Here is a 15,536-nt window from a genome sequence, read left to right as displayed (position 1 = left end):
TAAATACTTCCTGCAAGTGTTACCTTCACCAATTTGCAAGCCCTAAGGCCACAGATTTAAATTTGCCCCACTGTCCCCAAAGCCATTTTTCTTTTTCAAATCTGAAACATTAAATTGCTTACATTCTATCTTAGTCCGAGAATGGAAGTGGGGGGGGCGCATATGTGTGTTCACATGTATGAGCACATCCTCATTAATAAAATACAGCCAATGACCTTCCCACAGACCTCATAGAATATGCAAAGCTAGCTATGCTGTGTTTCATTAGCCCCATAGATGCTTATTTTTCTATTGCAATAAGGTTGGGTTAAACAAGAAAACGGTAGTGAAGTTTCCCCCACCTAACTGATCCATGGTTATCCAGGAATGGCAGAGAGGAGCATATCTGGTCACACTGCTACAGAAGGTCCCTGACTGGGGAATCTAAATCCTACCCTTGGCTCCCAAGGAGCTTGAGAGGAGATTTCTCCAAGGACACTGGGAAAGCCATAATTTAGGGCTACGGCCACCAAGTAGGACAACAATTCTGTAAACTGTGGCTACCCTGTAAGCTCCTGTCTCCACCCTTTCCTCCCAAAGGCAGAATGGATGAAAAAGAATGAGGACATCTGATATCCATTCTGGGCACCCAGGACGTGTCCCCACAGATCCAAGAGGTCTGAGGACCGTCTCAATACTCCCTTCAGATGCAGCGGCGGTAGCTGATCTAGGAGAAATGACAAGGACTGAAAGGCTATAAAATGGGATCGGTCTATTTATTACAAATTGTGTTTGCTCAGGTTTTATGTTTATTTCCTACTATGTCCCCACTAGGATATAAATAACCACCCCCTCATTCATCAGAATAGTATTTTAAAAAGACACAGTGATAAAAACAAACGCTGCCTCTAACTAACCTCCCAGCATCGGGATGTTACTATGCAAGTCTCCCCCAGCTGGAAAGAGAATGTGAAGTCTTCTGAAAGGGCATGTCTTCAAAGGCATGCTTTCGGGCCTTGCAAGTCAATGGCTGTTCCGTGACGAAGCATCATTACCCAAGAACTCATCAGAAATGTAAACCCACGGCCCCACCTTGGTCCTATTAAATTAAAATCTGTATTTTAACAAGATCCCTGGGCTATCTGGATACCCATTAAAGTTCGGGAGCATTCCCTGGATGTCTACTAAGTGCGCTAACCTCTACTCTCAGAACGGCTTTCTATGGCCTTGCTCTTTAATTCCTCTAAAGGAAAAAAAAATGTGTTTTTCCAATTTGAAAACAAAAACAGATTATTTCTCTGAATTGGAGCTGATCTACTCCAGGAAAGCATTTTTCTATCTAACTGTCAGGGAGCTAATTAACATTTCAATGAACACTGACAGAAAATTTGTCTGTCACTTCATAACTGAGGTAAACAGCACAGGTATGACAAGAAAAATTTAACTAAGACTAACAGGCTCACATTACAACCCCCAGGGGGTTTCTGAAAACTAATTTCCTGCCCATAAAAAAACAAAAATAAAATTATTTTCAGTATCAAGGTAAGCACATAACTGAGAGTGGAAACGTTAGTGTGGTCTCCAAATTAGAGCCATTTTTGTTTACCTCCACTAACAATGAGCCTCCTGGGGAGAAATTATAGGAAGAAGTTTAAGTCTCCCCCTGGCGTTCTCCACCTGTCAGTAGGGAGACTGCAGTGGGGGAGATACCCACGTGAATACAATTAATGCCTTCTGCATGCTTTGACTCCAGCTTCCCAGGAATGAGAAGGGGCTCAGATGTTAGCAGCTGGAAGGAGTCTGTCCTAATGTGCGGCTCTGTCGCTGTGATAAATACCATTACCAAGAGCAACTTGGGGCGGAAAGGGCTTACGGGCTACAGCCCATCATGAAGGGGAACTGAGGCAGGAACCTAGAGGCAGGAACCTGGAAGTAAGAATTGACACAGAGACCACAGAAGAACACTGCTTCCTGGCCTGCTATCCGTGGCTTGCTCAGCTTGCTCTCTTCTATCGGCTATCCAGTGCCCACACTGGACTGGACCCTCCCACATCGATCATTAGTTAAGAAAATGATACACAGGGCTGGAGAGATGGCTCAAAGGTTAGGAGCACTGGCTGCTCTTCCAGAGGTCCTGAGTTCAATTCCCAGCGACCACATGGTGGCTCACAACCATCTGTACTGAGATCTGGTGCCCTCCTCTGGCATGCGGGCATACATCGAGGCAGAATGTTGTATACATAATAAATAAATAAATCTTAAAAAAAATGATACACAGACATGCCTGCAGGCCAGTCTAATGAAAACATTCCTTGGACTGGAGTTCCCGCCCATCCAAGTTGGGTCAAGCTGATAAAAAACAATCAGCACAGAGTCACGGGGATAGCCCACCACTGCGGGCCCACTTATCCAGGAATGCCTTTCCCCTATGACAGGCAACCACATCCCTGATCAATGCTCACACAATACTCTGGGGCATAGCCAACCCAGAACAAACCCCCACCCACCCGCACATACAGCTACTGTACCACCTTCAGACACCCAAAACCCCCTAGAACATCCCACGTGTGAGTGATTTTAGATGAAAACTCATCTCACTTCTTAGGTGGTGTGGTATCCTCGTGGCCTGCTATAACTGTGGGTTTCATTTCTAATGCACCTAAGTTATGATTAGCCTGACATAATGTACTGAGACCCACAGTGCCAAATGAAGTCATGTGATGTAATGGTAATACAATATAGTCAGAGATTATGTAATGGTTCGTACGTCTTAAAAAGTTGCTAGTGCAAACCATTTTTATTTGCTAGACTATGATGCACAACCAAGAAAACCTAATCCCCACTCAAGTACGTGTCTGGGTTCCAATGCCAAGCAAAGAACTGTGTACCACACACACAGCTGAAGCAAACCCCATGTGGTCTCTCTATATGTTTGTTTATAAAAAGAAAAGACAATTTAAGGAAGCAAAGGGTCTAAACGAGCCATACTTGGCACTCACAGAGTCAGAGTAACTCACGCTTTTACTACTTAACATCATATCTGTATGAGGTAGGCCAGAATAAGCACTGTCATTTTGTTTTAAGTGATTAAGCCAGGACTTAGACTGGGGTGGGGGGTACTGAGTTGCCTGTCAAGGGCCAAACAGAAAGCAAGACTGAAGCTAGTTGAATTCAAAATCTCCAATTACATTTCTAGACAAAAGGGATCAGCCAATGTTGAAAGCAAATTTTATGGATGTTTTGCTTGGAAATGAAAGAAGGAAATATTACTTTATATAAAATGATATTGTGTTCTTTTATTGCCTTAATTTTGCCACCCAGGCTTTCTTCCCCCCGAAACAAAACCTAGACAAATCTATTCCAAATTTCGAAATCCTATTTAAGCATAAAATAATCTAGTACTTCATACTGAGAAATGGATTTGCTGTTCATAACTTGACTGTTATTTTAACCTATATTACGCAGAAAGGCCTGTTGAGTTGCTAATCTGAAGTGTCATTGATTAGACATTCTGGCTCACAGGGACATTCTCCCAAAATAGATCCTTAGCATTTTATAACCCTCCTACATTCCACAAAGGAGAATCTGGAACACAGGAAGCAACCGTTTCCTCACACGTAATAGCATCTTCATTGTCATCAAAAGGCATCTGATTAAAACCCAAAGGCATCCAATGCGCATCCTTTCCTTTATCCCCACATCCCTGTCTCCCATGCCAGCACTCATCAGCTTCACATCCTGAACTAACCAGCCTCCCCACCTTGCTTTCCTCAATCTATGCCACACACAGATACCCCCCCTCCCCCGAGTGGCTGCCAGTCACTAAACAAGAGTGGTCCGTGCTCTCCTTCCTGCTTCCTCCACACTGCCAAGCACAATTTCGGAGGCAGGAATCTCTGAAAACAATTTCACCCTAGAGCCTGTTGAGGCCCCTCATTCCCTCCACCCCCCATCTCCATGCTCAGGGCAGGCTCGCACAAATGCTTTTAACCAATGAAAGACTCCTCCATAGATTACATCGTCACTTTTAGCCAATGAGAGTAAAGGTCAATCAGCTCCAGGAAACTCAGGATGCCTGGGCTTGGCATTCCCATCCTGCCTCGAGGGCCATGTTTGTCTGTTGGGTTTTTGAGACATGGTTTCTCTGTGTAGCTTTGAAGCGTGTCTTAACAGGAGCTCTGTAGGCCAGGCTGGCCTCAATACCACGGAGATCCGCCTGCCTCTGCCGCCCGAGTGCTGTGATTAAAGGCGTGTGCAAGGGGAGAGAAAGCCACAGAGAGAAGCCTCAAAATGTAAAAAAAGAAGCCTCAAAATGAAAAAAAAAATATCCAGGAACCTTGAGTGCCAAGAAGTTTCAAGAGTCGCCTGACATATGCAAAGCCTGGGAACCCTAAAGAGCCTTGTGGAAGCCTGCCCCAGGCTTGTTTCCTGGGAAGTGATCTGAAAAGTCAAGAGCATTGCTTGGCCATTGGAAGTGCCCTTAAGACATTATGGTGCTGCGGCCTACTCCTGCCTCCTCTGGCAACAATGACAGGAGTGCAATGTTCCTCATCCTTCCCCAGATAGTAGCTTTTTCTTCAAATAAACACCACACTCCGTATGTCTATTTGCCCTATTCCTTCCACATGGATTCTCTTCCCTTCTATTTCCTCCTTGAAATTCTACTTCCTCAAGATGTATTTCAGCGCCACGAAGCGATGCATAGTTTACTCTCAACAGGATGTGCCCATGCCCCCTCCAGCGGGCACTATCTGCTTTGTATTTGTGATATTTATGTAAACTCCTAAAAGACCCTCTCCTTTGTATCCCTTATAAAGGGGGTCTCAAATTGCAGGCTTCAACCCATGAATGAGAAAGTTTTAAAAAGAAAAAATACATTAGAAGATATCAGACTGTATCACACTTAGGATAAATGGTATCTCCTAGCACCCCTATTTCAGTTACATGTACTCAGGTTTACCAGAGTACACATTTAGTTTCAATTTCAGTGTTAAACTTGTTTGTCAATGGTCTCAGTCCAAAACATTCAAAAGCCTGTGGTATCTCTCCAATAGTAATGCCTACTTTGTGAACATCTACTGGATCGGCCATGCTGATGAATATGAAGCAACCCATGCATTACGATTTCTTTTGCCTTTTTTAAGTTTTATTTATGTGGATGTATCTATGCGGGTATATGCTGCAAATGCCCATGCAGAGGGCAATGGATCCTCTAGAGCTGGCGATACAAAGTTATATGAGCTGCCTTGTGTGGGTGCTGGGAACTGAACTCAGGTCATGGAAAGAAAAATAAACATTGTTGACTGCTGGGCCATCTGCCCTGTGTGTTACAATGTCAGAGGTTTGGATTTGAGGTGGTGTGGAGTGCCTGTGTGAAGAGAGGAATAGGAATGCTGGCTTACGTGAAGTTTGTGGGGTAAGACACAGCGTGAGTAATAGGCAAGCTCTTAATACTTAATATTTCAATCTTGATCAGCTTTCTCCCTAGTAATGAAAGGTGTTCGTATTTAGGGAAGAGCAAATATGAGCTGGTTTTGGAAAGTTTTCCTCATTTGCCCAAACCATCTCATGGTGACTCCTAGTGGGTACAAAGTTGGGTAAAACATGGGTTGTACATGTTGTTGTCTAGTTTTAGACTAGGGAGTCAAAAGAGTCTGTATTTGGGACTAGGCTGGGTGGTAGAGGAGGCAAAGGCAAAAACTGAGTCTTTTCATTATTATTATTTTTATTACTTTTATATTTTTTAAAAGGTTGCCTTTGGAGGAGAGCTGACATAGTATCATCTTGAACAAAGGCTGGGAGGGGGTCTCAAGAGCTACTTTTTAGTGATCAAAGTGAAATTACCTATACTGTGTATTTTTTTAAACAAGCAGAGCCTAGGCATCATGAGATGATTTTGGCTAACTAGAAAAAGTTGTTAATGTATCAAAATAAATAAGAGTATCTTCCCAGGGGGAGGGGTTTGGCACACACCTTTAATCCTAGCACTCAGAAGGCAGAGGCAGGCAAATCTCTCTGAGTTCGGAGGCCAGCCTGTTCTACAGAGCTAGTTTCAAAACAGGTAGGGCTGTTATACAGAAAATGTCAGTCTCGGAAAAACCAAACTGAATAAATAAAGAAACAAACAAGCAAATAAATAGATAGCAAGAGTATCTTGCTATTAACCTGCTACTCCTCTCTTCACAGACAGGTGTTTCTTTGGGGGGGGGGTCTATGATGAAAGAAAGTACCCAGTGGTATTTATTTAAAATTTATATCTCTTTTCACAAGTTAATTAACAGGCATAAGTTCCTAACTCATAGTATTCTGTTTTCAGGTTTTTTGTTTTTGTTTTTGTTTTGTTTTGTTTTTTAAGATCAATACCATCTAAGGTTCTGGCCTTCTCTTTTAATATTTTGACACAAATTTAACTTGAAATCGTCAAGGTCTTACTTTGTAATTCTTTTGAAAGCCTCTCTTCATCACTTGGAATTTGCAGTATTCTGAAAAATGCATAGGATTGATACCAGAAAAGTGGGCCTTCAAGCTAATTCTTAATCAAGTCTGAACTGTGTGAACTCGGGCAAGCTACCTGATTGCTCCATCTTCAATTTCCCTGTCTGGAAAAAAGAAAAGAAAAAGACCAACAGCAGTACTTATTTTGCAAGTTTCTTGTTGAAGAAAAAATGAGCTAAAACATATGATGTACGTGTCACTGATAAGTGATAGTGCTTGGTAAATATCAGTTTTGAAATATCTGCTGTCATTTTTTATCTCACTATAGTTACCAAACCGTTAAAATCTATTTTCTCATCTACAAAATGAGAGTACTATCACTTACCACTTCTGAGATATTATCAGATTCAAACAAGAAAATATGAAAATATCAGACACACAGAAAGTAATCAAATACACTAGGTGTGAGTGATGCCTGTCTGTTACCCCAGAACTCAGCAGGCTGAGCCAGGAAGATTGCCTTGAGTTGGAAGCCATCCTGGTTTGCACACCAAGACCATCTCTCAAAAATCAAACAGGAGGGGGAGAAAGGGAAGGAGAGAGCGAGAGATAGAAAGACTTTTTTAATTTTTGATCACTCGGGAACTTAAAAGTAAACTATAAACATAAAATTTTTAATAAATCCTAAAACTGAGTTAGAAATGCCATGCAAAAAGTGATCCATAACTAAGAAAATGTCCAACACGTTTGAAATGTACACTCAAATAGTTTGGCTTATCTTTAACTTTACCTGAAGGTAAGCTTTTGTAAATGTAAAGTCTATATCCGCAAAATTAAACACTCTCTTAAGCCAAACCGTTCTACTGTCAACAGTCAAGACATCCTATGTGCTTTCACAGGTCATAAAAATGTATACATATTGGAGTATACAACAGCTTTACATGTGCTTTCAAGCGGTAGTATATGCCTTTAATGCTAACACTGGTGAAACGGGTAAACTGATCTGTGTAGTTCGAGGCCAGCCCATTCTACAAAGCAAGTTCCAAGACAGCCTGGGCTACGTTGAGAGATCGCGTCTCAAAATAAATCAAAATAAAGAAAAAACAAATAAATAACAACAATTTAGATGAGATAAAGTTCAGGTCAATTCAGCAGAAATTCTGTGACAGTGTTCTGGGTCATTTGCCGGGGACTGAAAGACACAGCTCGAGCCCTCACTCCAAAAGGTCTACGGGTTATCACTGATCATCTCAAAATACAACTTATAAACACCTACGGGAGTTCAATTTGAACCAGAAAACGGGTGAGCAGCAAAAAAAAAAGTATCTCAAAACAGTAAGTTCTTCCCTTTGACTACAAGCCTGCCTAGATTTTAAAAAAGCAAAAGTCGTCTTTAAAAGACAGCTGTTATCTGGAAAGCTATTGAATTCGTGCCAGAAACCAACATTTCAAAAGGTAAACCTGTAAAATAATAGCTATCTGTAAATGAAAGGCTGAAATAACCCCAGGAACAGCAACACAGTAATTAGCAACTTTTATAGAGTAATAACATGTTCCATATTCTCTCTACACTAGCTCTTTGAAGTTGCCAGTGTAATATATACAAGTTTTATTGCATTAGAGCCCATCCTCGTGTGTTTTATAGGCGCTAGCATTATGCAGAGCAAGCTGGAGTCACCATCGGATCTTTTATAAGAAACGGCCCGATAATGCGCAAGCTTTGTGTCTAGTTGATTTTGTCACACCTGTCTTTAGGAAAATAAAAGTCACCGCGAGCCTAAATCACTGAAAAGAGCCACATGGCCACATACCATCGATGTATGAGCCATAAATCATAAAGCAGTTTAGCTTTAAAATTGTGCACTGCATATTCATGTGCACACCACTTGCAGTTTTAGACACATGTGAACTCTTTACTGAATTAAAAAGAAGGAAACCGCTCCACAATCAGCGATTACCAGAGGCAGAACAGAGAGCAGTTAATATGCTTGTTCCAGCAGATGTTCATCCCCGTAAATATTAAACATAACACAAGTTCCTCCAGGAATATACAAGCAGTAATTTTACCACCTGAATAGGGCTAGTTGGAAACATTTAAGAGGGTGGGGGGCAATGTGAGGGATGCTGAAGCAGCCAATGAGATTTTTTTTTCAGACAACTGCAACTGGAATTCAGTTGCTTCTACCTGTGATTTACCTACAGAAGCTCCCCAATGTGAGCATTCCAAGAATCGGGACCCCAAGTGCATTCCAGGCTGCCGGCTTTGAGCTTGGCAAAAAGGAACAGGGGTGAGGAGTGATGAGGAGTTCAGTCCTGGGAAGGTGTGAAGAAAAGGTGCAAAGGGATTGTGAATCTCCGGGAAACGAGTCTCCCTGGGCCAAGGCCTCTGGAATTCGGGTACGGAGACACACTAGCCTCCTGCCCCGGGTGTTCACTTTTCCATCTCGAGTGGGAGTGGGTAGGGCGAACGGAGGGAGGATGCAGGCGCCAAGACTCGGGGCATGCAGGGAACAGGCTAGAGAGCATCCTCTCAAAGCACTTCGCAGCGGTACCAACTCTAGGGGGTCACAGGGGTGAGCCTGAGGTTCTCAGAGAGCTGGAAGGAGCACAATCCAAAGGAAAGGAGCTGAGAGGGGCTGCGGGATGAGGGACGGGTTCTTGGGCATCAGTGACACGTTCTAAAAATCGCTTCTTTTTCCCTCCACCGCTGCGCTCCTCCTCTGGCACCCAGACCACCGGCCCCTTGAGCTGGCGCAGGCAGCACCGAGGGGAGGGGACAGGGAGGGAGACCGACAAATTGACGGGAAGGCGGCCGTGCATCCAGCCCGCCAAGGCTGCAAGGAGCCGGCTAGGCGGGCGCCCCCGACCCACCCCACCCCCACGGCGGCGGGCACCCGGCGTCCCGGCCCAGGTGAGGGCGCGCGGGGCCGCCGCGGCTCTCCGAGCATCCAGCACCGGGACTTACCACAGCGACTCGAGGTCCCATTCCTGGAGCAGGGCTAAGTCGAAGCTGTCCATGGTGGGAGGTGTCAGCACCGCCGCCGCAGCCGCTGCTGTGTCCGCCGCCGCTACCGCCGCCAAGGCTCGGGCCGCCCGCGCGCTGCAACGAAAGGCGCCCGCTAAGGTGCATCCCAGCCGCTCCCGAGCCGCCGCCGCCCGCCCGCCACCCTTCCCCGGCTCGCAGCGCCTGGTACCCCCGCGGCCCCCGACTCCCGGCCGGCCCGGCGTGTGGCAGCGGCCGGCGCACTCACCCGCTCGCCGGCTCGCGCGCAGGCACACTCGCTGAGAGCCGTGAGCTCGACGCGCCGCCGCCCCCTCCCGGCCTGCGCCCGCCCCTCAGCCCCTCCGCCCCTCCGCCCCTCCGCCCCTCCCTCGCGGCGGCCCGGCCCGCTGCAGCCGCCGGCGCGGTGCTCTGCGCCCGCCCGCCTCTTTCTCCTCCGGGAGGCGCGTGTGCGCGGGCGAGGCCGAGGCGCGCGCGCGTCGTGAGCCCCGCGCCGCGCCCGCCCCGCGCGCCCCTGCGCTCCCCGAGCTCCCCGTGCGGCTCCTCGGGGTCCCGCGCCCTCTCTCTTGCCCTGCCGCCGGCCTCCGGCTCGCCCTCACCCGCGCCCCTCCATCTCTCGTGACCCTCGGCAGCCCCAAGGGTTGCAGGGGACGTCCTGCGAGAGGGAGGGGACGGCGAGGAGGGATGCTCTGCGGAGCCGGGGCCGGCCTGCCGCAGCCGCTTGCCTCTCGCCCTCGCCCTGGGTCCTGCGAGTACTTCCTTGGCCTTCGCGAATTAAGCGGAACCGGCGGGGCGCTGCCTCGAGTGGTGTGCAGCTTTGCAGACCTGGGGTGGATGGATGCTGGGAAGGAAATGCCCTGGCCGCCCCAGGCGCGGTGAGAGTTAACTGTGCAGCCCACGGCAGCGCCGAAAACAAATCGTTTCAAATATCTGGAGCCAGTAACTTAAGTGAAATAAAAGAGGAAGCGGGAAGGAAGCTTCTTCCAAGAAGACCTGCTCTCAGCTGCAGTTTGGCCTCGGGGGTGTTGGGGGGAGAGCAGGGTATCCCGCTACTTCTCAGTTGACCGGTCCCTGGAAACCAGCCTCCTTTCTTTTTATTTCATACTGGAAAGGCCTCTGGGTTTCCACTACAAACTTCCCGCCGCCTCTCCTGTCTGCAGAGTGGCAGATTGTCAGCTGGAAAGATGATAAAGTACCACTGTGGCTTATAAAAAAAAAAACCAAGCCCTTGCTATTATTACTCCCTTGGTTTGAAAGAATGTTCCCCTCTCGCTCATTATTATATACACTTTGAGAGTGGGAAGTGTGAATGTAGAGAGGATCTATAGTCAACTCTACGCTTCTGCTCTAAAATGAGGAATCCATGCGGGGGCGCGGGGGGGGGGGGGCTCTCCCCTGCTCTTAGCTACAGCTTCTGGGTTCCGGATTCCCCAGAATTCCTGGAGAGAGCGGCACTAAGTAAAGCTCACTGCTTACACCAAACCCGCATGCTTCGGGGAGGCTTTTGCAGTGTGTCGCCCTTTGTTCCTTTTCTAGACAAGAAGAGCCACCGTGTGGGGCCGCCAAAAAATTTAGCCCCTTTGATAGAAATCAACCTAGGAGCACCCCTTCTTGACTTCACCCACACCTGAAGGAGAATTAACGAAGTTCTGGTCACAGATAGAAAGTCAAAAGGCCACTTCGAGTTCTTTCCTGTCTGAAACTGGACCACAAAGCTTTCGGTCCTATCCTTTTCTTCCCCCAGCTTTGGAATAAATAGTTCTTCCTTTATTAACATCCAGAAAGAATGCGAAAATATCAATCGTTTCTAAATGAAGGCAGAGTCTGCATCAAATGAGTCCGGAGGAATGGAATTGTTATTTTACAAGCCAACAACTTCCCTCCTTTACCCCCCTCCCCCGTTTAGTCGAAGGCTACAAAAGAACAAAGGGAATATGAATATAGGAAAAAGTACAGGTGTGAAGGGCTGGAGTCCAAAATCTTAGTCTACAGTGTATTTGGAGAAAAGGGGGGAAATCTGCCTTACAGATACCTACTTAGCATAAGCCCTCTTGGAAATGTTTGCTCTGGCAAAAGTGAGCTATAGACATCACATGGAGACAGCCTTCCCAGGAACAAAGGCTGGGGATGGAGGGTGGAGGAGAGCGAGAGGGGAACGGCCCCTGTCTGGAAGAACTGCAAGTTCCAAGGCCTGAACAAGAAATGTGTCCTGTTCCTTGGGCTCCTGGCTGCAGCTGGGAGTCTTCTCCAGAAAGGAGACCTCCGCCCCTCACAGGGATCTGGCTTCCCTTCCCTTCCCACCACATCTGTTTATACAAAAGAGGCCGCTGAAGAACAAACAGAACCATGTTTACTGCGGGTCCCATGCCGTGGTAGAGGTTCAGGATACAGTCACTGAAGATAAATAGGTCCCAGAAAAGGCAAGAAAGTAAGAGGGTTTAGAGCCTGGAAAGGAGGTTTATTCATAAAAGGTCTCTCCAAAAAAAGCTATGTAGCAACTGACTGATGTATATTTGAATTTCAACTCTGGGGCCCGATGTTTACATTTAAGTGTACTTGAGCCTAAAGTAATTTCACTGTGGGTACGTTTTAAATGTTTCTTCACAAATAATGTATTTTCTGTTTGGGAACTTTAACTGGAGGACAGATGCATTAGTATTTTATTTCCGGTGGATGTTTCTGTGACTAGAACCCACTTGGAGAATGGGGGCTTTGGAAGAAGCCCAAAATGTTGTTGTAGATACTGGTTGTTGTTGTTTTTTTTTTTTTTTTTGGCCTACGCTATGATGGAAATAAATTGAAAATGAATACTTTTCCCTAGTAAAATATAGACGAGTTAATGAGACTCTTGATTGGAAGAATTTACTATTTTATACTTTATGGAGCCGTTGAGTGTCTGAACCAAATCAAGCACCTAGACTAGTCAAAATTTAAACCTTGAGACAAAGAAGACAAAAAGGTAGGGAAGGAAAGGGGGAAGGGAGAGAAAAGATGTGAGATACTGGTACACTCTAGAATTGGAATGCCGGAACTAAAGGTCAAGGGGTTTGGATTTGTTGAGTTGTTGTTGTTGCTACTGCTGCTGCATTTGGTTTGGAGTTTTGGTGAGTTTTTGTTTTGTTCGAAGGTTTGGGGGCTTTTCTTTGCTTGGGTTTTGTCATGTTTGTTTTTGTAATTTTGGAAAGCAAAGGACTGCCTAAATTTAATAATAATAATAATAATTGAAACTGTTGTAGCCTTTGTATATCCTGAACACCCAAGGGGCTTTTCTCCTGAGGGAGAAGCAACTTGTCCTATTGGGAGCTGAAGGGAACCACCAGCGTATGAGAGGGCCACTGAGAAAGGACTGCCCGGTTTCCCACCCTGGAAGGCTGGCTGGTTTTTTGGTTGGCTGATTTGTGCTAAATCCACAAAATAACGTGAGTAAGAAATGGATCCTGCTCAACACAGTGCACACACATGCTGTTGGCAAGGACTTCATCCTCATCCTGCTCCCCTGGAACTGGAAGCCTCTTGTATGCACCTAGAGGCAAATCTATAGCACCTCCCTGAGCTTTCCTTGCTTAAGAACCAAGAGAAACTTGGCCTAACATTATCAATTCATGACATTTTCAAGACATGACTGGAACTCAGAGATGGCTTTGGGGAAGCAGTACAATCAAAATCTCTCAAAATATCTCTCTCTCTCTCTCTCTCTCTCTCTCTCTCTCTCTCTCTCTCTCTCACACACACACACACACACACACACACACACCACCATCATCATCATCAACATCATTATCATTGTCATCATAATCCTGCCATTCCTCTGGAAACGAGCTAGGTCTGTGGATGGCCTTCCTAGAAGATGACGGGAGCCTCCTCAAGCTCTCCAGCCTGTCCTCCCTCTCCTCTCCCATCACTTCTCACAACACCAGTCTTTCCTCATCCAGGGAAACTGCAGATACCTCACTCAGTCAGCTTCTCCTTCCAGAGGCTTCCAGGGTATTTGTAACTATATCTAGGATTTGCAAATAACCCCTCCAGGCTTTTTGCTTGCAAATTAGATGTTAATATGTCAAGCCCCAGGACAGAATAGATTTTTAAATCTAGCCCAGAGCTCCAGTGTCCTCAGGCCTTTCCTTTCCTCTTCATAGGTAGCTCAGAGGTGGCTGGGCTATCCAAGGTACCTTTCTATTTTTTCTCCCTTATTCTCCAGGTCCTGAGCAGATGGTGCGGCTGTGCTGGCTGTCATCACTCCTCCTATGTTTCCATGGAAACATGGGGCATAGGGACCATCTCTGCCTTGGGCTCCCTGACAGTACCCTCTAGTTAAGAACTCCACTATGGCCCTTCCTCCTTACTTTCCTGCTGTATAGAGTTTTGTAGAATATTCTGGGTCACGGACAGCCAGGGCCATTTCAGAGATCCTCTGAGAGCATACTCCCTGCGAACGGTTGTAAATTGACTGGAAAAGGGAAGGGGGAGGGAAGCCAATACCCTAGTCAGGTGGCTGAAGCCAGTTTGGGATGGCAACATATATGTCCGCTCAGCCACCTTCCACAATGGCTGAGAATTGCCCAGATGTCAAATCGGATGCTTCTAAGGTTTTGTCTGTTGTCAGACAACGTATATTTATCGAGTGTGAGTGTACGATTGAGGTTTTACACAGTACTCACATCCTACCACCTGGAAATGTGCATTCCATTATTTTTTTTTTTTTAAGAAAACCAGGTTTTCCCTAAGGAATGCACTTTCTTCAAAGTTTCCAACATCCTCCTGGCTACATAATTCATTTATATAGCCACTAAGACATTAATTAGATTCAGAAGTCCGTGGAAACAGCGGAGCTAGGCAAGGTCAGAGGGCAAGCAGGGCAAAGAAAAGAGAGGGGGAAATGACCCCTGGGAGAGGGCGAGGAAGTGGAGGGAAATTTTTCATGCCTTTCAAGTATCAAACAAGACAAAGGCAATTTCAAAACGTGGTCAACTACCATAGCACTTTTTAGAGAATTAAAGTATTGCCAAACTTAGAGTCTGTTAATGTTAAAAACAGAAGTTCATTTGCATGATAGTTCTATGCATATACATCTTTGGTGTTATTGTTTTTCATAAGCTGCTACAAAGATTGCGGGGGGGGGGGGCTTCAGCTTATCATATCTTTAAAAAAGAAAAACCAAGGCAGTCACTCCTACTCAGGGTGGAAATACAAACAGAAAAGACCATCTTTTCATAAAAGTGAACCTCTTACCACAATTCACGTATTTCATGTTGCACTGACGGGTTGGCAGGCGAATCCATCATTTCGTGATATGAGAAGAACAAGAATCAACCACCCAGACTAAACCATAACATTTCCGCTGGCTCTTCGGCGTGCTTCTTCAAGATGCACACCGGACAGCTTTGCAGGATTCAAGACCTATGAACCTGCTTGGGGTAGTGGATAACTAGCCCTACAAGAGCAAGCATCTCTACCCACTGTCAATGGATCCTGTTCTGCATATCAATTCCATCTCATCCTCCCAAAAGCACATAAGGTATGTTGCCATGGTTTTCCTTTGCGAGTGAGTACACTAAGGAACAGATAAGTGTCACTAACCAAAGCATGGCAGATTGGGGATCAGATCTGGTAGCCACAACACCATATGCCACCCTGTAGCTTTTGCCTTAATTATCTATAGCATCGGAGCATCCCCATGCTCCCAGGTGCTTAAATAATGAATGCAATGCAGACCCAGTCAAAAGCCAAAGGAAGCCCTCTACCCTGCTCTGCGGCTCTCCTTCCCACCAGCTCCATTTTGGAGATCTGCCTGTGCACAGCATCAGTGAGACTCTCACACTCTCTCCGGGCTCAGGAGTCTTCCTTTGCAGCAGGAGAGACTGGATGGTCTTTGTCTCTGTCAGTTTTCGTCTCTTGACGGTTCTAAAATGCGAGCCTTCTGGTTTTAGTTGTTGCTCCTGAGCTCTGCCAGACAGGCCTCCCTGACGTGTGTCAGGAGAGCCATAAACCTTTTCTTATTTAAAGGTAAGACCTCCCGTTGGCCTGTAACCAATCTCAAGGTGTTGTTTTGTTCTAAGCAGGATGGCCTGGCTGTCTGTTGAGTGTTAACAGACAGCAAAAACAGTGTGTCTAGGAGGAAGTG

At 46.0% G+C, this 15,536-nt stretch overlaps 1 protein-coding gene across 6 annotated transcripts in view; it reads right to left on the bottom strand.

The window, feature by feature from the left end:
* Aff3 (ALF transcription elongation factor 3) overlaps positions 1-15,536 on the bottom strand; it is a 498,774-nt gene that overhangs the window by 451,273 nt on the left and 31,965 nt on the right. For 5 of the 6 annotated variants that reach the window (XM_075980378.1, XM_075980381.1, XM_075980380.1 and 2 more), the window contains exon 2: positions 9,380-9,514. In XM_075980378.1, the coding sequence (XP_075836493.1) occupies positions 9,380-9,432 (53 nt within the window). In that variant the 5' untranslated portion in view covers positions 9,433-9,514. Of the gene's footprint in view, positions 1-9,379; positions 9,515-9,665; positions 9,738-15,536 lie in introns of those variants that run through there. The other variant, XM_075980379.1, reaches the window with a different exon arrangement.

Source organism: Microtus pennsylvanicus, chromosome 7, assembly GCF_037038515.1.
Source record: "Microtus pennsylvanicus isolate mMicPen1 chromosome 7, mMicPen1.hap1, whole genome shotgun sequence".
Lineage (NCBI taxonomy): Eukaryota > Metazoa > Chordata > Mammalia > Rodentia > Cricetidae > Microtus > Microtus pennsylvanicus.
This window is presented reverse-complemented; position numbering and strand designations above follow the sequence as displayed.